This window comes from Chlamydotis macqueenii, chromosome 3, assembly GCF_036417535.1.
Source record: "Chlamydotis macqueenii isolate bChlMac1 chromosome 3, bChlMac1.mat, whole genome shotgun sequence".
Lineage (NCBI taxonomy): Eukaryota > Metazoa > Chordata > Aves > Otidiformes > Otididae > Chlamydotis > Chlamydotis macqueenii.
This window is the reverse complement of record NC_141558.1, coordinates 89105051-89129908: the sequence shown is the minus strand read 5'-3', so window position 1 is coordinate 89129908 and position 24858 is coordinate 89105051. Positions and strand designations below refer to the sequence as shown.

At 37.5% G+C, this 24858-nt stretch overlaps 1 protein-coding gene across 5 annotated transcripts in view; it reads right to left on the bottom strand.

The window, feature by feature from the left end:
* Positions 1 to 1964: 1964 nt before the first annotated feature.
* Positions 1965 to 24858, bottom strand: part of HEATR5B (HEAT repeat containing 5B) — a 62602-nt gene continuing 39708 nt past the window's right edge. For 2 of the 5 annotated variants that reach the window (XM_086743250.1, XM_086743251.1), the window contains exons 26-36: positions 24167 to 24235; positions 22189 to 22368; positions 20639 to 20876; positions 19732 to 19992; positions 18621 to 18748; positions 18279 to 18423; positions 13134 to 13403; positions 10121 to 10345; positions 7661 to 7812; positions 4501 to 4714; positions 1965 to 2927 (exon numbers count right to left, since the gene is read on the bottom strand). In XM_086743250.1, the coding sequence (XP_086599376.1) occupies positions 2623 to 2927; positions 4501 to 4714; positions 7661 to 7812; positions 10121 to 10345; positions 13134 to 13403; positions 18279 to 18423; positions 18621 to 18748; positions 19732 to 19992; positions 20639 to 20876; positions 22189 to 22368; positions 24167 to 24235 (2187 nt within the window). In that variant the 3' untranslated portion in view covers positions 1965 to 2622. The remainder of the gene's footprint in view (positions 2928 to 4500; positions 4715 to 7660; positions 7813 to 10120; positions 10346 to 13133; positions 13404 to 18278; positions 18424 to 18620; positions 18749 to 19731; positions 19993 to 20638; positions 20877 to 22188; positions 22369 to 24166; positions 24236 to 24858) is intronic. The other 3 variants (XM_086743253.1, XM_086743252.1, XM_086743254.1) reach the window with 3 other exon arrangements.

Here is a 24858-nt window from a genome sequence, read left to right as displayed (position 1 = left end):
ACGTGAAGGGGAAATGGAGCAAACGAGTTTAATGCAAAAGCACATTAAAAAGGCCATTGACAAAGAAAAAGATGCAAAGAAGGGTGACAAAGAACAAGAAGCACCATAGGCATTTCAAGTTATTTTGGGTTTTTTAATCAAATGAAATCTGATGCCAAAATATTATGTAAAACCACATCGTTACACCTTTAGTCTCAGGAGCAAGCAAAGCAAATGAGGACTAGAAACTGGGGAAAGATGTATACAAATGGAAGCTGAGCACGTCGTATAGTCACACAATATACCAAGGAAAACCCTTCCCTTCTCTGTCCCTCTACATCTCTCTAGTGCTGTTTTCCATTCCACTAACTTTTTTTTCTATTTTTCTATAGACTTCTTAGTTATGCTTGATTGCTACACATCCCTCCCCGCCTTTTCTGAGTTTTCAGACATCTTGTAAACTAGAGTTTAACCAAAACATGAAAGTGCTGAGATTAAAATTAAGGTAAATAAAACCTGATTATAGACAAAAAGTTTCCAACAAACATTGAAGTCATTAATTACTAGACTACCTGGGAGGGAGGGAATCTAAAATAGGTGATAAGGTTTACTTGCAAAATTTGCGTGTTAAATTTTGTACTGATTGAGTTTCCTTAATACTTTCTCTCAAAGGTTAAACAGGTTCAGAAATTCTTCTGAGCAAAATAGCTTTGTAATGCTATAAACCCTTATTAGAAAATGATATATTTTAATCAATTTAATTCCCACTACACATACAAAGATGAAAAAAGTAGTGAAATTACTTTTCTCCTTAGGTACGGCATAGTGTTTTTACTTCTGCGTGTATCTTTACTCCTGTAGGACAATGGAACAAGATTTGGAAGTTAACATCTTTATAAAAAACAAACAAACAAAAAAACCAAAAAAAATATTTGAAAGACTAGAGTATGCACCACTTATTGTGTCCTCATTTTAGTACTAAAATATTCACTGTGAAATAAAAGCTTGTCTGATTTGATGTTAAATATTTTGCACGCACCAAATACAATAGGGCCAAAGAGCATTGTCTTGTCCTCCATTTTGCTCAAGTACTCAAATGGTTATATAAGGTCTCAGGCAAAAAGAGAGACTAGGCAAATGACTATGCAAAAATAATGATCTACAAATATTTCAACCAATTATTAATCAAATTCAATTCTATTTGCTATCCCTTTGTTATATTTGAGTTTAAGTAGAAGCTTCTGAAATATACAGTTTTTACAGAATATCCAGAAAAATATCAGAGCTGAAACTCAACAGGCCTATGCAGCTTCTAGTTATGTAGCTTCTCTCTATAAAGCAAAATACATAGAAAGATCCCTACAGAAGCTTGTAAGTTCAACAGCAGTGTAAAAAAAACCCAAAAACATAATGTAAGTCAGGCTTGTATACACAAGAAAATACATGGTGTTCTGCACTTCTGCCAATAGGAAGGGTGAGGTTTGGCAGGGGACAAGACACTGGGAGTCACTGGCTCTGCGCTGTAAGGTTAGCACAGCACTTGAGCTCTAAGCTCCAAAATCTGCAGATCAGACTCACTCAGATGCGAGGGGAGCCATGTGGTTTTCAAAAAAGAAAAGGCTGGTAGGGGAAGGAAAAACTGGAGGAGCCCAACTTTCACTTGTGTTCTGCTCCTTTAGTCAGTACAGGTGCAAAGCGCTCAAGTCACGTGGCTCTGCAAACTTTATCAAGAACTACAGATAAAATATATCAAATTAGACTGAAATCTTGCAGGAAAGTTAAATACGTGGAGTCTGGACGTATTCAGAGCAGAGCACTGAATCATCATATTTAACCACTGTCTGGCAAAATAGGAAAACTGCTAACACACAGCACCTTACAAGGGCCAAAATCTACACCTACAAAAATGCAGATAGCAGGCAGTTCTCTTTTTTAACTCAATTTCCCATGTATTCTTTAAAATTTATCTTCGAAGAGATAGGGGATTAGATTCTTTGCATCTTTTATTTATTTTCACACATGGAAATTATCTGAAAGAAATATACACCACATAAATAAGAACAACTCATTAAGACAGCATGCTTCATCGTTCATTTTGAGGGAGGCTGAAAATTTTCAATTCTTTGTTTTTTTCATGCAAGCTGAAATGATCTACAAGGTCTGACAATCCTCTTCCCTACTTTGTTTTTAAAAGGAAAAAGTGCATACTTCTACACTTGAAATTCCACATGGTACATGGCAAGTACTGCATTACAGTTTCCCATCTTCCCTCCGTCACCACTGTGTTAATGTGTTTGCACAATGGTAGGATAACAATCACCAGATTTCAAAGACCACTCAAAGGTTTGGGGTAGTTTTTAAAAATAAATAAAACTGTTCAGTCAGACAGAGAATAGGATTTTTTGGTGGAGAATTTATAACACAAATTCATAAATATGATCACATTCAATTTCCTAAAAATCTATACAAATACAAATAACACCACTTCCCTTGTAATGCATGGATTTCAGGTAATTACACAAAGCTCTATTAGACAGCCTTTCACATAGAAATTACACAAAAATACAGACATATATGCAGTAACACATCGAGGATAATGTAATGCTTCTGACTACTTAATGGTCCAAAAATAATAAAAGTAATTCAAAAAAAGCTTGTTTTCAGTTTAATTGTTGGGGTGGAATGTACTGTGGGTGGTGGTTGCCTAGCAGCTGCTTTTGCTTTGCTGGCCTGACTTGCTCGGACTGCAGTTTCTAGACGTGTTTTTAATTCAGGAGCAGCTCCCATTACTGTCTTGAAAGCATGTGGGTAAAGTGGACCAATGTGCATTAGATTCTGAAGTGCAAATTCATGAAGATCCTTAGATGCCGTAGATGCAGAAGCAAAGGCATTTTCATTCAGTAAATAAGAGATCAGAGTGGGAACAAGAAGGGCAAGCAACTGGACTCCTAAAAGTGAAAGAAAAAAATAACAACAACTGTATCAGAGAAGAAAACAAAAGACAATTTTATCAGTCACTAAACTGATAAGGATAATTTTGTTTTCAGTATTGACAATAAACACTGTAATTAAAAAATGATCAAATAAAAAACTGAAATGTAGATGCTTTCCTGTCCTTTGGCCACTCAAATCTATCTTACCAGGATTGTGTTTCAAATTTCTATTATTGTTCACCACAGTTATTTTGTTCCTGATATTTCTTTAAAGATGCCTTTCCACCATCTAATTGCAGATCATTGATAAGAGATCATAAGATGCAGAGTGCCTATCATATTAAAGGATTTCAAAACACTTTTCAGGCAGACAGAAATATTATTGAGTCTCAATATCAACCTCCCTGGTGAGCATCGCAGAACCACTATTAGTATGGATGCATTCACAAAAGAGTTGGGGACAGCTGTCTGCGATATTTCTTCATCCTGGAAGATTCCAATCCAAAAACTAGCACCGCAGCTATACTTGGGCTAGCACGACCTAATGAGGCCACAGCCCAAAATGGCACAGGGATCAAAAGGCTTTATCTTTAGAACAAAAAAGCATCTGAACTTAAGCAATAGGGCTAAATTTTGTATCTAACAAGGATGCAAGTATGCCTTTGAAATGTGTAACAAGTTAATTGTAAATTTTAAGCTGAAAGAATTTAAACATTAACTCATTTATCTCAAATTTTGTAGGTTATCAAAGTATTAACAATTTTCCCCTAAAGATTTTGACTAAATTCATACTCATGGGGTAACTGTCTCCAGCCAGCATTAGCAAAAATCAGATGTTTCGTTTCCTCATTTGCTTCAGTTACTTTCTCGTATTAAATGTGTTTAAAACAACTGTGCCAGAAACAGAATGGGGCTCAAGAAAACAAACATTTAGTGTTCTATCATCAATGAAGAGAAATACCAACAGAGCCTAGGGCGGGGAGGAGGGGCAGAAACCCACACAAAACCAACAGTAATATTTTAACAAGGAACTTTATCGGCATTTAAAGCCAAATGTCTGCAGAATAAGTCTGTAGAAAATGCATTGTTTCATTTGGAGAATAACTGAGCTTAAACTATAAATACTGTATTTATCTATGGAAGCAAACAGGAGACTCCATCTACAATCAAGATATTCTGATCAGTACAATCCAATTTCTTGGGCTTTTTAGATAAACTTTGTTGAGCTGGTAGAAGCAGCCTGATAAAAGTGATGAGTCTGCCAAAATAAATACGAGTTAACAATGGGAAAAAGTAAATTTAAATGGTGTGAACTACTAATTTCCAAACAGAAAGCATCACTCACTACTGCAGTTCATGTTTAGATTTTTTTTCTGCACTCACTAGAAATACAAACGCTACAGCATATCATACTGTATGTGCTATATGAGTCCATATATACAAAAGTTCTAGTACTGGAATTACAAAAGCATGTTGCACAGATGTGGTCTATTTGTGACTATGCCATCAAGTTCCTAACTGCAAGGTTTCTAATGCTCAGTATTCTATTTTGGCATTACACATTTCTCTAGAAAAACTAAATACTTACTATTCTGCTCCTCACCAAGGGCAACCAATGTTTCAAGGACTTTAATTCCTTCCTGGACTGCTAACAGCTCCAGGTTGTTGTTCGGGCGGCTCCTTTCCACAGCTTTCAACTTCTCAACCATGATAGGGGCCAATGAATGAATATACGGAGTAGACAGGGCACGATTCGTGTGTTGGAACACCGAAAGGAGAAGCTGGTAACACTTGGCTTGAACCTAATGAAAGAAAGATAAATACATTGTCCTGAAAGTCATTTGTTAACTCAGGCAATTCTAATAAACTGTGTTATCTATGTATGCGAGATACAAGTGATACCAAAAATAAGACAACTAAAGGGGAAGGAAACATACTGAATAAGAGGAAAGCAGCAACATAGCCCATCTGCTAAAATAATATTAGCCCAGTATTCAATAAGAGGAAAGCCAGTTTGAATGAGCATGCAGGTACTAAATAGTAGTAACAATATGAATTCAGAGAAAATAAATGAATAGTGATGTCATACAAGTCAGTCACACAGGTCCACAGAGAACTACATCTTTAAGTCTCAGAACTACCAACAATAATAGTAAACATACCTGCAAAATCATGAAATGCTATTCTAATCTCAGAATGATGAAACACAGCCCATAAAAATGGCTCAGTGATCTTACTGCGCTAACATGAGCCAAGGCTGTAGCCAAAAGTGGCAGGCCTGTCCTTCCTTCCTTCCTTCTAATTCTCCATCTTGTGCTGCTGGTAGCATAGGAGTATACATGTAGCTACACAGTGAGCTGGATCACAGAACTCTCTCCTTGCCTTCCTTCTATTTTCCTTCCCCTCCTGCCCTACTTTCTCTGGAAAGTAGGAATTATTGAAGTCAACCTTTGGGAAAACGATTCACTGATGATTTTGTTTAGATTAACTTATGAATGCATTTTATTTGAGCATACAAAAATCTTCCTGCAAAATCCCACACAAACAACCCAGAACTTCCGAAAAGGTAAAGCGCCACAGCAAATACGAGGATAAAACATTGCACATGCTTTCAAACTGCACTAAAAATCTGAACAGGATGAGTTATCGAGCACATTCTGAACAGAAAGATTCTAGAGGAAGTATTATTGAACACAATGATCTGTGAGGATATCTAGGGATTACTGAAAATGTATATATAAAAATACTGAATAAAAAATCATAGATAATAAAAACTAAGAGTAAGAAAATACAAGTTACGCATTTCAAGTCAGTGAATTCACTAGTATACAGTTGCAAGTTTTCTATACAATTCCATTTTTAAGGCCTCAAGTCGTAACACTTCTAATACTGTTTTTACACTTTCTAACAGAGCTCATTAGAAGAACATTTTATCTTAACACCTTACTCAGCATCATCTTTGACCTGTTTGAACAAATTATTCCTCTCTCTATACCACTCCAAATAATTCCCTTCCCTTCCTGTCTACATTCTTTAAACTTTACTCATTATTAGCTGTTAAGATTATTAACCTTCAAAAAGAAGGAGAAAAAGTCTCTTTTCTTATATGCATGCATAATTCAAATAAGAGTTTTACGACTGCATCTAACAGCAGAATTTCATCAAGCTTCTTTAATTCCATCCATATAATATAAATCTTTTGACTATTCTGCATTCACAGAAATATACAAAAACTTCTGTGAGGTAAAATCAGGGCTTCTTCAAAGTATGTAAGGCATACTCTCAACTGAGTTTCCTTGTTGGAGCAAAATGAAATTGAGCTCACTAGCCTTCTGATTATTACTAGATATGATATCTAACCTTTCAGACTTTTGCAGGTCATAATTGTTTAAAAAATACTCCTGTATTTCTTATGAGGTAGTGGTATTTCTTTAGAAGAGGTTTTTTCCCTAATCGCTTCAATGCTTTATTACCATCAGTATAATGCTCTAATTACAAACAAGTGTCTAGTGACTGACCCCAACAATGAGTGGTTTCTATTTAAAAAACTAGAACAAATACACAAGTATTACAGAGTATATGTTCTGCACACCAGCAAGGAGAGTGGATGCAATCTGGCTGCTGTCAAAGCATTCTCTGTGAATTACAAAAACAGTGGTAAGCTCCAGCTTACTGATAGCTTTCCAGCAAGGTGGTGGGCAAAGATGTACTTCTCACTGTTCATGTGTTTATACAGAGCTGCGAGCAAGCACAACATAAAAGTTTCTGCTTAATACATCTGACACTTCCATTCACACACTAAAATTCTAAGTAGCTTTCCGCACAAAGTCAGGCTTCAGAACCAACTGAATTTTATGCCTATGCTGGAAAATGGCAGCCCTGCTGCATAGAAGAATTATCAGTCTACATAGGATTTTAGATGCTTCACTATGACCCTAAACACATCAGCATTTTTTTGCATGTTTTTCTTCTCAGGAATCTCTGCAGCACTCATGTCTGGAAACAACGATAAATTTTTCTCTTTTGCTCCCACCTGCAGATTTCTATACCCACTCAAACAAACTGATGTATACGTGGCTGGAACAGTTAAGCTTAACTACAGAGCGCATTAGCCTGCTTGAACAAAGTCAGTCTACAACTTTTTAGTTTCCCTCTTTAGTGAGATAATAATTTAGAAGGTAATTCATAAAGAGAAACCAAAGGGCAAAAGTGAAATCAGGAGACAGACAATTCACAATCTGTAGATGTTCTGATGGTGATCACAAAATTACATTTTTGTATTCAAACTGAGTTTTGTATGAATACATGAAGTAAGCACAGGTTTTGCACAAACAAATACAAAATTCATCAGAAATGTAGGTTGTAATTTTATCTACAGAAAAAAGTGGCTTAGTTTTTATTATAAAAGGTCAGCATTAATGTAGAAATGTCACCACACTCTGGTAACTAACCTTTTCATTTGCTATAATTTCACAAATCAAAGATTATTTTTTTTTTCCTTTTAAAAAGCTGCAAGTCAAGAACCTGGCACAAGGCCATCAACACGCATTATCTAGAAGCACTTAGTTTGGGTTGTTTTGCTCACTAAAGAGTTTCTATAATGCACTGCTGAAAATTCTATTTATTTTGACAAGCAGTATCTGTCTCTGAAGTAAAGGGATCATAAAGCATTCAGGAAATGTGGTAAATTTATCACAATTAGTTTTTCTCAATGATATATCATTCACATTCCTATAAGATGATCTTACCCAAGGATCACAGGAATTCAATGCACTTTTAAATCTGTTCATGCATCCGTTTTGTAAAGACTGCACTCCAATTATTTCAGTGCTTGCTGACCAAAGGAAGAGAGCAATAGCTGTAAGTATGCTTACTTCATCAAGGATAGGCTTAGAGGCTTCTGAAAAACAAAACCAAACATGCTGTTAGCATACTCCAAAATGGGTTTAGAATTTATTCAGTAAAAGCCAGTGAACACAGATAAACTCAAAGAGGAAATAAACGTACGAGAAATTACTTGAACTGCATACAAATATGCATCTACTTATTACACAATCACTTTATCATTATTGACTGAGACTGACGAAAAGCTGAGCAACTCTGTTCTAACAGTTGTTTTAATAAAGTCAAGCTTTCTGAAACTTAAATATCAAGGAAAAAACATCAACCACACTTTCTCTGACCAAGTCATATTTCTTGTTTTCAGTGTGTACACTACAGAAGAAAAAAATGTCATTTTTAGATCTTTTCCCCATTAAAAAATATACTTCACTGCTGTCTCTTCAGCTGATACAGCAGGGTAAGAAACTGATATGTAGCATGGCAACAACTTTCACTAAACATGAGGTTTCATATAACAGACTAGCTGATCTGACAGCTACCTGTCACCAGTAAGAACAGTCCTACACTAACCTTTCCTGCTTTTCAAATAGTCTGTATTTGCAATATATAATTATTATAATATATATATGAAGTATTGTTCTGCTGGTTTTGTTAGCCAGATTGGTTCTGCTCTCCCTTGAGAGGCACAAAGAAACAGCAGATATATAGTCAGCAAAAAGAAAAACAAGATGACTGCCCTTTACAGACGTCAGCTAGTCACTTGATTGGCTTAGCTACAGTGTGAAACCTTGCTTCAAAAAACTGCTCCAAGCGTTTTAAGTTACAAAGTTTTAATTTTTTTTTAAAAATATGTTTAAATTTTATTGAATTATGAGACTTGAAATCATATGCAGTAGACCTTGTTTAGATTCTTGTGTGTATGATGTGTCCCACTCAACAGAAGATTGAAAAGAAAAAGAAAACATACATTCTTGCAAGGAACCAAGTTCTAAACCTGAAAAAAAGCTTAAAGCCAGTAATGCTTCTGGAAAGAAGGACTAGGAAATCTTTACAGTAATAAAAGGCTGGAATACAAGAGCTGATGTGACAAATCAAATCAGAAGTTTTACTTGGTTAACACAAATCTACTGATCCTTCCTTTTCAGACATTTTCAGGATCGTTTGTAATCACCTACTCGCTCCCTGTGTCTCACATGAGTAACTCCATTCAACCCTTCAGTCTCTATAAATGGCTCCTTGGGGATGTAATGGGCTGTTTTTTTGCTGAACTACTGTTATGCAAATGACAAATCTTTGTGTCTCTCTTTTGCTAACTACATAGCTGAGACTGTACATCTTTTTTGCTTTGCAAAGGGAAAGGCAAAGTACAAATGTGAACCAACAGACGCAGTCTGCCGTTCTCTAAAGAGACAAAGTAGACATCCTGCTGGTGGGTAACTTTTTTTTTGGCAAGGGTAGGATTTTTTTTCCTCACCACTGAAAGCTTGTAACAGTATTGTGAATATCTTACTGCAGGATGAAGCTTGCCACAATTATCTCTCACTATCTTCACACTCATTCACTTTAACATTCACTGTCATTAAGACTATATGAATCATGTCAGCAAACACTTAAAATATACACTGATTGCCATTTTTCTTTATGTTTAATACAAGGTGTCAAGTTCATGTACAGCACTGAAAAATTACAGTTTCAGTACGGAGATAAGTTCCCCTACAAACACTGTTTTGGCAACTAAAATCTCCTCTCTTTTGAGCTAGCAGGTATTCTGTGGAAAGAGGAAAGAAGGGGTGGAAATGATAGTTTACTCAGGTCTTGCCAAGAGTTGCCAGTATTCACAGAAACTGAGGCATGGTCCAGGAAATGAAGTAAACTCAGCTTGGAACTCCTTTAGATTTTACTTGCAAGACATTCAGGAGATGTCAGATAGACCAATCGATATCAGAAGTTAGATTTCCGAGTTCCAGAAACAAGTTACTAGCTGAAACTATGAAGACTGGTAAGGGCTGCTTGAGGAAAATATAAAGCATGAAACAGTCACATCATAATGGGATCCAAAATACAAGTTCAACTAGATCAGAAAAATACTCTATGGAAAGGGTCTGGGGGCAGGGGCGCGCAAGATAAGTTGCAAAAGGCAAAATTTCTTCAACACAACCTATTAAGTAATTCTGATTAGTTATGCTGTGCGCATTCAGGTCTTTCTCCCACTTCAATTTTACAAGCAATTCATCACCACTTTTTTTTAATCCCTAACCCTGACACATGAAGCCTATTAAATTACAGGCAGATACAATACTTGGCTTCTCATTACAGCCAAACTCAGTTTCCTAATTTTAACTCTCCTGCACTGCGAAACCACTTACCAGGTTGAGAGTATTCCAAGATAGACGCCAGAGTGCTGCGGATAAGACCTGTCCATTGTTTCTGAGTTTCATTAGTCTTGACTGTTGGAAGAGTAACAATAGTTTTTATCCCTTGAAGGGCTGCACTGACTGGAGGTGGGACCTGATTATCTGCTGATTTTACTGCTGTTTCTTTTAATACTCTTGTAATCAGAAATAGGATAGTGGGTAAGATTGTCATACATCCTAAAAAAACAAACAAACAAACAAGACAAAACACCAAAATTTCTGAAGTTAATTCCAAGAAGAGTGGTAGATAACCTCTTTAGCTTTCCCAATATGAATATATATGACTAGGAGACATTAAGGAAAAATGCACTTCAGGTAACAAGTGATATGTGCCATGCAATATTTTATCACCAAATCAATTAATCAGTACTACTGAAGTCATACTACACAAGTCATACAAGCCAACACTTAAAATGTTGCTGTCAATTCAGGAATGATGACTCAGCTACTAAAGTTCTGCCCTATGTGGCACGTGATACATAGTCTATATCATATTGAACACATCCAGATTGTTAAATATCTTAAAATGGGATCTGCACATGGCTAGGGTCCTATAAAATAAACAACAAAAAGAGATCTGGAAAAAGGTATCCAAGCCAAGTTATGGCACTTTCCAAAGAAGCTGATGTGTGGTACAAGCCCCAGAAGCAAAGTAAGGGAGTTATCTGGGTGTCTCACACCCTGGGCAAAAGCTGTAGCCATCTGGCTACTCCACAAAGTAGAGAAAATGATCCTCCTACTACTACATTGCTTTTCTGAAGAAATCAACACTGTATGTTTTGTGCAGCCAGTCCTGCAGATGCAAGTTATGCATACTCAAGAAATATTGGTCAAGTAACACATAACCTCACTTCAAAGACATGGGAACTTTATTAAGAATAAGTTCAATAACACACAGACTTTAAGCCCCTCTAGGACTGAAAGAAGGGTGCTGTTGGGTTTAGGCGTGTAACATCAATCTACAGCTCACTTCAGACAGTCAAGTCTCTTTCTGTATCTTTTCTATGCCTCATTTTCCCACATCCCCCATTCCTACTTCTGGGAATGCTGTGAGGATAAATACACTAAGTATGCTCAGGTGGCCAAGAAGGCCAACAGCATCCTGGCTTGTATCAGGAACAGTGTGGCCAGCAGGGGTAGGGAAGTGATTGTGCCCCTGTACTTGGCACTGGTGAGGCTGCACCTCAAATACTGTATGCAGTTTTGGGCCCCTCAGTACAAGAAGGACGTTGAGTTGCTGGAGCGTGTCCAGAGAAGGGCAATGAAGCTGGTGAAGGGTCTGGAGCACAAGTCTTATGGGGAGTGGCTGAGGGAACTGGGATTGTTTAGTCTGGAGAAGAGGAGGCTGAGGGGAGACTTAATTGCACTCTACAGCTACCTGAAAGGAGGTTGTAGGGAGGCAGGTGTTGGTCTCTTCTCCCAAATAACTTGTGATAGGACAAGAGGAAATGCCCTCAAGTTGCGGCAGGGGAGGTTTAGATTGGATATTAGGAAATGATTTAATGAAAGCGTGGTCAGGCCTAGAACAGGCTGCCCAAGGAAGTGGTGGAGTCACCACCCCGGAAGTGTTCAAAAAACATCTAGGCATAGCACTTCAGGACATGGCTTAGTGGACATGGTGGTGTTAAGATGATGGTTGGACTTGATGATCTTGGATGTCTCTTCCAACCTTAAAGATTCTATGATTCTAAGTAAAATAATTACAACTGGAAGGGACCGCTGGAGATCATCTAGTTCAACTTCCTTTTTCAAAGCAGCAGTTCCTCTAGATCAGATTTCCCAGGACCTTGTCCAATGAAGACTGCAAGATGCTCATGTTTTAAAGAAAGAAGAAAAAAATATAAAACCTCCAGTCATTACAGAAAGTGATGAATTCTCTGTGTTCACAGTTCCCCTTACATCCAAAGGCTCAATTAACACAAGTGTTTGTGCATGTACTATCCCCTCCTCCCTACGGATGAGAAAAAAAAACCTCAACTCTAGCAGTTTGTAGACTAACAATAGTTTCTGAGATACTTTCACTGGTCACTTGCCAAATACTGGGAGTCATGCCTCCACTCCAGTCAACACACAAGTAGTACTGTTACTCTTTTTGCCTGTCCCATTCCCGTCCCATCCCTCGAGAAAAAGGGAGAAAGGAAGAAGAACCAGGAATCAAATAAAAACAGTGCAGGGCTCCAGATCAGCTCAAAATCTACTATTTTTTAAAGAACTGCAGGACAGAAACTGTCTATTTGAAGACAGCCCATGTTGCATTCTGAGCATGACTTTGTCCAAATATGTTATTTACCATGAATCTTATTAAGAGACTAACCTCTAAAATGTCTTATCTACATCAGTGTGTTTTCTGAAAAGCAAAACTCAAAGAACACAGCTTCCCATGCAATTGTGTCCTTTACCCCTGAACTCAACTCAGTGCAATTACCCTAGTTTACACATACCCTTTGTGACAGTCTCCCTGGGTGAAAGAAAGCTCCATTTAGTTTAGAGTCACATTTGGGATGACTGACAAGACAACGTCTGCAAAACCAAGTGTACCGCAGCTGAACTGTGCTGTTTTTTCCTCAGTAGGATTCTCTTTCCATCCAGCTGCTACTTTTCATGAACTTCTCAGGAATTTAATTATCTCTGAGATGTTATTTTACAGTATGATTAGAAGTAGCCAAAAGGTTTCAAAATAATGAAAAAAGGAAGGGAAAAAACCAACAATAAAATCATAGTGATATAGAGCTCATTTCCTCAGCAAACTTGCAGTACACATGCAAACTTAAAATCAAGTAATTTGCTTTATGTTGCTCACTGGAAAAGTCTGAACTCTTAATTTATTTTAGAACCTAAACATAATTTTCAATAGATGACCTTTAAAGTATCCTGTGAATATATATTTAATTTGCTTTTAGCATCAGATGCTCACTACACTTTCCCTACAGTAACCACTCGTATGTATTTTGTTACAATACCTTACCTGCTGGAGAACACAGAGAAGGCAGGTCAGACAGTATCGTGACAGTGGCAGCCACAAGACGAGCACTTTCCTCTGAGAGGTGAGATTTGGCAGCAACGTGACTTGGAGAATCTGACACTTTTGAACTCAGATGGGGCATGTGCCGCACTAGGATAAACATGAGCAATTCCATGGCTGCGAAGACTAGAGATTTTCCAGGCACAAGACCACCACTCTCACCTCCTTCTCCTAAAGCAAGAGGATTTTCTTTTTCCTCAATATCCTCTTCATCTGAAAAAAGGAAAGAAATGCCTGAGGAGACAGTTAAGAAAGATCCCATACCAAAGATTACATGAAATATGCTTTAAAAAAAGTTAAAAATCAAGAGGAAAAAGTCACTTCACAGTAAGATATGACAAATACAGCTAATGTCAAACTAAATGTTTTAGTTAGAATTACTTAAAGGGGTTTTAAATGCTTTAGAAGTATTGTGATTCTAACAATACATAAAAATATATCTAGAACTAGGAAAAAAAGTAGTAATACTTAGACAAAATAAAAATGCAGGAGTTATTTTGCTTCTTTTAAAACTAATTATAAAATGACTGCCAAACCCAGTATTTTTTTTCCCATTGAATGGCTATTAATTAAATGTTCTACCCTGACAAAATCTTATTTCAGCCCAAATTGATTATGAAATAAGAGAACAGAAAAGCATTGTAGGATTCTATGTCTGAGTTCATTATTTCAGTGCATTCATTTCAAAAAGTCTCTCTTTTGAATGGCAGCTTGGCCAGCTGCAGTCTTTCCTTCTCCCATTAAACAGCAACAGAGATTCAGTAAGTCAAAGCTGGCCTGAACTACCCCTATGGAGCTCCTATGAATTTAAATGATTGCTAGTGTTATCACATTCACGGACTTGAAAAATGCAACTTACTGGGCGTACAGTAAACAACTCCATTAATTCATATGAAGGAACAGAGCTTGCATTTTTAGCTGTGCTGGTTCCTCATGTTCCAGCAAAATCCTCTCTCTGTTTTTATGTGGAAAATGAGTAAAAGCTAACAGGTTTTTTTTCCTCAACAGTATACTGTGCCAGACTAAGATGGCAGTTTTCCTTAGTGAGAAAATATTCTTTGGGTTTTACTTTACTTCTTTCAGGTAAAACAAAACATGGCAAACCTAACCTAATCAGATATCAATGAACTATTTTCCAGCTTGGCACTTACAAACTAATTTACCTGGCAAACATAGAAATAGTACATCCAATGCAAGATTTTTAAAGGGATGGTAAAGGCATGATTGAACAGGGAGATGTTCTGTTAAAAGGAAGAGGTTACTAAAAGTACCTCAGAAAGTAGCTTTTGGACTGATCCTAATACCCTTATCAAGGATATTCTTACTTAAGTAGAAATAAACTAAAAAAATATGCTGATAAAAAGCTTAAGCAAAACATCAGAAGCTGAAGTTTCATACTAGAAGAAGTGTGGATAAAAGAATAAAGGATTAATTTTACTAAAGCTCAATAAAGGCAAAGTAGAGGAAGAAGATTTAGATGTATCAACTCATCAAAGAATCTCAGAAAAAATTAAGTTTAAAGGGACCTACATAAATCATTCAAGCCCAATCTCCTGTTCAAAACAGGGCCAACTTGAAAGCTAGAGCAGGTGGCTCAGGGCTGGACCAGTTTTGAATATCTCCAAGCATGGAGATGCCACAGCATCCCTGGGTTCTGTTCTACTGTTTCACCACTCCCACGGTGATAGATTTTTCCCTTGTATCCCATCTGGATTTCCAGTGCTGCAACTTCTGTCCATTGCGTCTTGTCCTTCCACCATGTACCTTTCAGAAGAGTCTGGATTCGTCTTCTCTTTAAATCCCCTTTAAGAAGGAGGATTGCTATTCTATCCCCTATTAACCCTCTCTTCTGCAGACTAAACAAGTTCAGCTCTCTCAGCCTCTCCTCATGTATCACATACATCATCTCCCTAAGGAGCTTAGTGGATCTCCATCAGACTTCCTTCAATTTATCAACATCTCTCTTATTCAGGATGAGGGGGAAGGGCAAAGAAAACCAGACACTGCTCCAGATGCAATTTCACAAGCTCAAGCTGAAAGAAAATATCACATCCCTTAATCTACTGGCTGTGCTTTTCTAATGCAGACCAGTAACACTATTGCATAGGCACACCAAAGATTCACATTCACCTTGTTATCCTGCAAATCTGCTACCCAGCCTGTCAGCCCGCCAGCCTATACCAATGCACAGGGTTATTCCATCCCAAATGCAGGATTTTACATTTGTCTTCGCTGAACTTCAGCAGGTTATCAGTCCTGCAGCTCAAGATTCCCACTGCTGCGCTTCAGTGTATCCACCACTTGCAGATTTCGGTATCATCCACAAATTTACAGAGCATGCATTCTGTCCTATCATCCAGGTTGTTAATAACAATGTTTAACAGTAGCAGACCCAATACTGAACTCTAAGGAACATCAGTTGCAACCAGCTGCCAGTTAGATTTGAATCACCAAACTCCATTCAAGCACATAAGTCCAGCCAGTTATCCTCCTACTTTTCAGTCCACATCTCTCCAATTTAACAGTGATACTACGGAGTACTATGTCAAAAGCCTTGCAAAAGTAAAGGTAAGTAATATCCACTGCTTCCCCTTCATCCAAAGCCAGTTACTTCATCACAGAGGGTGATGAGGCATTACTTGTGCTTGGTAAGTCTGTGCTCACTATTTCAAACCACATTCTTCTAATTCATGTACTCGAAAGTGGTTTCCAAGGGGATTTACTCCAAAATCTTTCAGTACATGCACTATTAGGCTTACTGGCACATAGTATCTCAGAACTCCCTTCATGCCTTTACTTATCAGAAGTTCAATAGAGCATCTACTTTTTGCCATTCAATGGAAAGCTTTCTTGAGCACGACAGCTTTTCAAAGATGACTACAGCAGCCTTAGCATGTCATCAGCCAATTCCCTCAGATACATCCCATCTGGTCCCAGGATATGTCCAGCTTTTACCTAAAGAGTCCCTAACCTGATGCCCATCAACTGTAGGTACCAGTTCTCTCCCCTGAACTTACTCACTAGACGCAGAGACACAGGAGGACTGAGCAAAGAAGATAATAGTGCCTCAGTTTTTTCCCCAACATGTTTTGTCACTAGATCATCCAATTCATTCAGTAGCATGTCCAAATTTACTTGGTATTTCTGCTGCCAAAATATTTGTAAAAGTCCCTCTTGTCACACTTGACACTCATCACCAGTCTCAGCTCTAGTCAAATCATGGCTTTCCAAATTCCACTCCTCCATACCTGAGCAGATGTCTTCAGTAGTTTTCCTGGGCAATTTGCCACTACTTCCACAATCCATACACCTCCTTGCCATGTTTGAGCTCAGTCAGAAGTTCCCGTTCAACCAAGTCAGCCTCCTGCCATGCCTGTTTGGCATTCTGCACTTTTGGACAAGCTATTTTTTGTTACTGAAGGTGAACTACTTCTCTTTCCTTTGCCCTTGTAGGAAGCTTACTGCAAGATCTTGTCTGCAAGCTCCCTGCACAAACCCAAGTCTGCTAAGTCAGGCCAAAGCTTTTCCTGTGCTACTTGCTTTCTCCATTTCCCCCAGGATCATGAACTTCACTATCTCACAGCTGCTACAGCCATAGCTACCATTAACCTTCATAACAATTTGTTTTGTATTAGTGAGGAGCAAATCCACTGAGCATCTCTCATCCATGCCTCATACACTTCTGAAAGCTTCAGACTGTTAGCATCCTGCAGTGCTGCCCTTTCAGCACGTGCCTGGATAGTAAAAGTATTTCATGAGACTCCTATAGGTTGCAATTGGAAGGCTTTTTCCAGTTGGTTTATTATGGCTTCACCCACCTCCTCTTCTTGATTGGGCAATCAGACAAGAAGAGAGTTCCTGACTGGTATCACCCTTCACTTCCTCTTAGTGGTTATCAGTTTTGACCTGTCTGAGAGGCACAGCTGGCTCAGATACCTACCCTGGCAGCTTTTCCCTCTTCTCCTCTTGCCAGATTCCTATAGCGTTCTTCAACTGGATGTCTAGAGATAAAGCCCTTTGTTGCTGGAAGTCACAACCTTGCAGCCTCCACCTTTGTGGGAGTCCCATCCTCCAGGGCCATATTCCAGCAGAGTCTATGTCTGTCCCTCCTTCTGCGACACATGGGGCTTGGGCTCCTGCACTTGCAGAATCTCCGTGAAGAACACGTCATTCTCCCATTTGCCTTTCCCGACAATACACAATTTGCTCACCTTCACGTGCATTCCCTTCACATCTCACAGGTGAGACCAATGTTACCTCCAGCCCTGGCTGCACATACAAGCACCTAGAGGACAGTAACATCATGACTTTCATCTGAATTTCAAGCCAGGTCATTCATTAGACCTCTGATGTGCCAGTGGTGATTGCTCTTCAGTCAGCAGACTGTCTTGCTGTATGTCACTGCCATCATTACGCTGACTCGAGCAGTTTGTACAGTTTTGAGCAGCACTTCTGGGCTGCATGAACATGCCTTTCCATGCCAACTGGCTTGCTTCTGTTTGCACACTCTGTTCCAGAGCTCCTGGTTGCTGACACACCCTGAATGTCAGTGAAATAAGGACACAGATGCAAGTGTACTCCACTTCCTGGCAAGATCTCATGGGCAGGCAACTTTTCACACTGGTTCCAATAGCAGTTTACTCACCTCATGACTGCCAGTTGTGTCAGGGATGCACCACAAGACCCTACCATTGCGGGCTGAACCATTACATTTCAGAAAAAAAGGTAAAGGAAGTGCTAGGAGGCAGTCAATAGAGAAATAGTAATGAAACTGAGTAAGGTATTAGTAAGACCTTAAGTGGTGTGTTGGGTATACTTTTCATCGTTCATTCAAGAAAAATGAATGAAAACCATGACATTAAAATAATAACTGCTAGGATGATCAGAGGAAGAAAAACTACATCTTACAAGAGTTAAGGAATCAGCAGGTAAGATTATGAATACATCAAAAGTTATCTGTGGAATATACAGCATTTCCCTCCTCACTTTAACCATACTGTAACGTATATGAGTTCCTTTCCCAATTAAAAAAAAAAAAAAGTGTTGGTTATTTACTCTACAAAGCAAGCTGTATTTTCAAAATCTTACTTAGGGTGTTCCTTTTTTCCTGCAAATAATCTTGAGCTGCTCTTACTATCTGCTGGACAACTCCTGTAACCAGTAGCTGGACTGAAGTAGGATCCCAGGTCAGGAGGAGTCTGTGAAGCACGCTCAAGAGTTCAACACCAAGGAGCTACAGTAAAAGAAAAAACAAAAAACCATCATATTAAAAAAATTAATTAGGACTTAACAATTCCTAATTTTTATTTCACTTGCTCATGATGAGTACACACTTTTCTCAAGCAGAAGTAATTACAGCTTTTGTAATCATCACAGATGAAAGACCAAGACCTAGAAAAAGCCAATTGTTAGAACATGCTTCCACAGTACCTGATCCTCTGCAATATGGGTCCTGGCACAAGGGGAATCCAATAAAGTATGAAGTGCTTGTAAACAAGATGTAACATGCTCAACAGGCTCTTCAGGTCGTGGGGAACACAGAAATTGTATACTAACACCTGAAAAAAAAGCAATAATTAAAAAGAATGTTCACATCATCACAAAATGAAGTTTTCTTTTTAAAATGTCTTTATAACTACAGCAGGTTCTTAACAACTTCAGAAAGATACGTGTTTTTCTCAATTCTTCCTCCTTTAAAGGAAAAGAGTGTTTACATATTAGAAATAGCAGAATTGTATTCACTTTCTCTTCTGCATCATGTCTTCCCCAAAATTTGGCAGAAAAAAAAAATAAACAGTGAGAGCAAGCAACTTAAGATTACTGAATGGAAATCCACACTTTGTTCTAAAGATCTGTAAGTCAGACTTCACAATTCTTTAACTGTAAATTGAGTTTTATTGAACTCTTAAATGTAAAGATAACAGAGATGAAGTTAAGCCTTAAAAATTATGCAATATTCATATTATATGTATGGCACTTAATTCTGGTTTAAAATAGCTGCATATCTCAGCAAACTGTTGGCATTCCTCAGAATCAGTGATCATATCTACTTCTTAAAGCTGTTAGATAACAACAAAAGGAAACAGTGAGTGCTAGTCACAGATTAAAAACTGATGCAAAAGCTACTCCATGCGACTTGTCAAATAGCAGTCTCTACTGAACTGTGTTTTTATGAGGGTGTATATTTTAATTAACCTAACAGCTTTTGTGGCTTTGAAGCATAACATTTTGTATCACCTGAATGACATTACAGCAGAGAACAGTTCCTACTCATTTTATTCAATTACATAAATAAACTAGATATACAACTTGTCTATAAAAATCACAATAATCACACCAACAAATATTCTGTCACAGCTATAAAGAACACAGGAAGCAGAGAGATATGGAGAGAAGGAGACAGAGATATTTCAAAACATTACTGTCCAGACGTGTGACGCCTTTTAAACTTCACAGACTTCAAGCAAAGTATCTTTCCTTATTCCCACACCATTTCATACCATAATGTGCTGGTACAGAACTCTAAACTTGTAACTCTTACCTAAAATTAAGTGCATTCGATCTTTGTTTATCTCTGGCAAAGATTTAGTGGTAGGTGGAGTGCCAGGTGCCTGGTTTAACATAATGGCTGTAGCACGTTTCTGTGAATTGGGCATTGCTGCAGCAGTCTCTTCTGTTGACTCTGAAGCATTAAATCCTGTACTGTTCAGCCAAAGTGCCACCGCATGTAGTATGGGAGCCCAGGAGTTTCGGTAATGCAGTCTAGCTGTATCAATTGTTTCTGGAGTGTAAAATGCTCCCCCTGTTAAATTAGCAAAGCAAAGGTAAATTCTGAAATTCTCTTCAAATAATAGACAAAAAGCATGTACTCTAATTTTATTACTTTATTTACTCTGTGTGTATTCGATCATATACATATTCAGGTCTAATGCTTTCTAGTAGCAGTGCATCCCAATTCTCCTTGTGAAGGAGCAACATTAGTACCTCTCATAAGAAAGTGAAATGGCCACAATGGAAGAGTAGGCAGAGCGCAAGAAAGGCAGAAAAAGCCATCAGGTCTTGCAGCACTTTTCGTACAGAACACTCATTCTTAACTCAGTAAAATATTATAAGACAGTATCCACTCTAATCTCAAGGGTTATGTTTTTCTTATAGTAAACATCTTTTTGCATTTGATATCAGAATATTAGCGGTGTAGAAGTATTCTTAATTCTGCGAAGATATGGTTTTACTGATCTCTGATTCAGATAAAGAGTGTCTTCATTGCAGATTGAAGAAAGGAAAGCACGCTCAAACTTCAAACATACATTGCTATTAGACACAGGCAGAGATTCATCACTTGCATAAAAAACGTGTCTGCCAAATAATTTATAGAATAATTTTTAAGTCTCAACTAAGGTTTTTTTTCTGTTTCTCATAGTAACACAAAAAGAAATTTCAGTGCTTACCATCTGGTGGAAGCTGGGTAGCAAATTCAGCTGGTAAAGTTAAAAGAGCATAATCTTTCAGTGCAGCTAACCAGAGACGGCTAAGTGCTGGCAGCTCAGGTTGTACAAGTGTTATCAAACTGTCTGGTGGTAACTCATCTATAGTACCAAAATCATCCTCATCCTCCTCTGTGCTCTTTAAAACACGCTTTGGTTTGGTCTCTGCTTCTTTCTTAATTTTCATGGCAACAACATACACCTATAAGAAAAAACACATATGAAAGTACATGCTGTGAGAGCCTAGAAAGAAAAAAAAGCAGCAGCCTTTCCCATGTGAAAGGAACAGATTCTACACACAGATGACTCACCAGAAAATGTCTGGGAAAAAGAGACTTGCAATACAACTATCTTTTATTTAAATATTTTTTCCTTCTATTTCTACCAGTACATAACACTTACGGGCATAAATGGCACTCTCCTAAAACAATCTGGGTACACGCTTTTTTTTCCTACAAGTGTCAATTACTGCTGCTCTACACAGACATATTGAATTAAATAACTGATTTCACTAAATCAATGCATCCTTACTGCAGATTTCTTTGATCTACATTAAAAGCTACTACATAAATTAGAGTAATTGTCACTTTCTAGGAGCAGATTAAGTATCATAAAGACATGAAAATGGCTTTAAGTGTGTTACATGAATAAAAGAACATTTATATGTTTGTCTTTGATAGATGCTATGAGAGGATAAAAGGATTTTCAAAAACTTAGAAAAATATAGGAATAAACAGAAATATCAGAAAAACAGAATAAAAGCAAGCGTTTTAAAAGAAATAGAATAGAAATAAGTGTCTTCATACAACAGATGCTCCATATCAAAGCTGAAAATTACAGTATGGGGTGATTAACATTGCACACCTGAAATGTTAGTACTTTCCTTTGTAACTTCAAAAGTAACTTGAAATAAAATTTAATTTAAAAATCCCAAATCTTAAAATAATACACTAAAAGAAACCAAAATACCATTTGTGTAATTATATGCAGAGCTCTAGAGCATGCAAGTAACATTGCAGGAAGCAAGGCAATGTATGTAGTGCTAACTGTCTTTTGTTAATAGTTGAAGATTTCCAGTATTCCAGCCATTGCCCAACAATATCTACATTAAACCTGTAATTTATTATGCACACGTGAACAAAATTCTAGGTATTTAACTGCAATATTTCACTAGAATATATTTTACGGTTGTTTGGGTTTTGTTTTCTTTAAGTTTAAGAGCAGTAATATGGGAAAAAAATTAAAATCTGATAACATATGAGTGTATGCTTTAACACACAAAAGTGAAGTAAAACAAAGAACAGTCAAGCATCACTGCAAACATGGATCGACAGAATGGAAGAAAAAGGAACAGAGAACAATACAGAGAGAAAAACATCCCAGCAGTAGAATTGCAACAGGTAAGGAGGAGGGCAGGTGCAAGCCTCACTGGCTCAACAGCCAGTGAGGTGTGAGGCTCCTATTATGCTGCAAAATCTTCTCAAACTTTTAAAGACTTAATGGTCAGTGTTTACCTCAGCCCATGCTTTCAGAACTGCAAGTTTTTCCATAGTAGTCGCACTCTCTCGGTAGAGCTGGCTAGAAGATCCCTTTCCTGCTTGCACTTTATCCAGGGAAGAGACAAGAAGATTGTGAACTCGGCGGAGGTCATTCAGGTCACTTACAACCCCACTTCCTATCCAAGCGCTACATACCTGGACAACAAAGTTTAGAATCATTCTAAACTAGCAATAAACCCAACAATCTTATAAAGGAAAAAAAACCAAACAACTGTAAGAAAAAAAAAACAAAAACAAAAAACAAAACCTGAAACAATCACTATAAAAACATTAGCATATCTTCTCCTGTGTAACAAAAAAATCTGAGGTTTTCCCTTTTTTCTCCCCACTCATGACAACAGAATCGTTCAGCTGAGTGGTTAGAAAGGTTGTACTTGCAAGGCATATTACAATGGAACTTAACAGATACATGGAAAATACTTAAAATAGGGTTTTAATCCTCCATAAATAGGTAATAACAATTTTTTGTATTCTGTTTCCAAGTGTCTGGTCAAATAATTCAAGTAATGGGTCACTGCATCCACTGTGAAGAATATATTGAACAGTAATCAATAAAAGTACATCTTTAAAAATTCACACCTCTCAAATTATATATTAAGGCTTCATACTAATGAGGAGCTTCCAAAATCATTAACATCAAGAAAACACCAAGAAATGAGCAGGATAAAAATCTTTAAACACCTGGGCTCTGATCTGTAACCAACAGCACCACATTCTAGAACAACCAATACAGACATGGTGGACAGATAGTTGGGTGTCTCCCCACTTTTCTTGTGAATTAAATGGACCCAAACAGGTACTTAAAATCCAAACATCATACAGATCAGCTGTTCCTGTCTAGTGCTATACATTGGCAGTCATCCTCTGAAATACATTCACGCATAGACATAACACAGGCAATAGAAGAATTCTGGTGCAGTTGTTTTTCTACAAAAAGGGATAAATTCTTCCAGAAGAACTGCCTTGATTTTAATGGTGATTCTACAAGGATGAGAAAACAAAACCAAAAAAAAAACCAGAAAACCAACCAAACAAAAAACAACAACAACAAAAAAAACCCCAAAAAAACCAAAAACCAAAAAACCCACAGAACTTAAGCAGTTCAGGTTATATGAATTCCTTTTTTCATGGCATTTTTGTCCTATATCCAATTAATTTACTCTGCTTTTAGAGAATCAATTCCATGAAAGCCTTTAGGGAAGAGTCTCATGATCTGGAATGATGGACAAAACAGAAGTAAACTAAACACAAACACAAAAAGTGTCCCGAAGGTGCATAGAACAAGGCTGATGAATATCTGTCACAAATCTGTAATTCATTCACAGCAGGACTAAGACCAGCTTCACTCCTGCTGCTGGGCAAGTCAACAGCTGTTTCGGTAATGATATAAAACCAGAAAAACATCAAACTCATACAGTGCAGCACATTTCTGTCATGTAACTTCCAGAGAGTGAGGTAAATACCCAAACCTAATCTCCAACCATTTGATCCTCTAAGTACATATATCCACTTTGAAACTGGTTGAATAGGAGAGATTTTGACAAGTTATAAAGAATGTTACATGTTTTCACATAAACTGCCTCTACATCTAACTTTAAATGCATAGAAACTTTCCATAAGGTAAGATGAGCATATTCTTTCCTGTGTATAAATACCAAATTCTACCATGTTTGATCTATCCTTACAAGTTTTGCTGGAAATTAAAACAACACCACAAAATCAACAAAATTAAAACAACAACAAAACAACAAAATTAAAACACCACCACAAAATCACAGTCCTGCTGGACCAAGATTTACTAAACAAAACTCACATACACAAAATTATCATGTTAAAACTTATGTTTGCACAGCTAATTAAGCTGCTGCTCTAAACTACAGTCACAGAAGGAAAATCAGTTTGGCTTATACTATCTGAACATTTTCCTCTGTACCTGGCAGGCCTTTGCAGTTATATCGGACGGTGTATCTTGGGAAAAAGCTGGCCTCAGAGCAGCTCCAACCTGTTGACAGGAAGAAAAATTTAAAAATATAGCTAAAACAACAGTGACACAACATTCTTCATCTCACCTTCTTTAAGGCTCAAGTGCACATACAGAACAAGCAAGACAAGATTGCCAGTTTTGGTATTATAATTACATCCCAAACTTATCCTTGTTTTCTAGCAGATATATGCAATAGTATTCTTTAAACAACAACAACAAAAATCCTAAACCAGTTTTTTTCCTGCTTGCCCATTGCCTTTTAAGCCTCAACTACCTTTGTCAAACATGTTGTATCATCTTTCTTCTGTTAATAAGTATCCTTTTAATCATCAAAGTATTACAGGTGCAATTTGTGCTAAGGCTCAAGAAGTCAATGACTTTTTGATGCCCTAAGGAATGATGACACGAAATCAAATGCTTATGGTTGGATGACAGATACTGACAAAAAAAAAAAAAACAAACAAACAACCTTTTAGGCAGTTGTTATGAGGCAGCATTTTTCAGAAACAAAAGGAACCAAGTCAAAGACACAGACAGCACTACAGAAGGAAGAACAAAAAGGCAGGAAGTGAAAAGGATGAAAACCTGCCTTCAAAAAGTATTTGCAAAGATCCTGAAGACACAATGAAGACAAAAGAGGT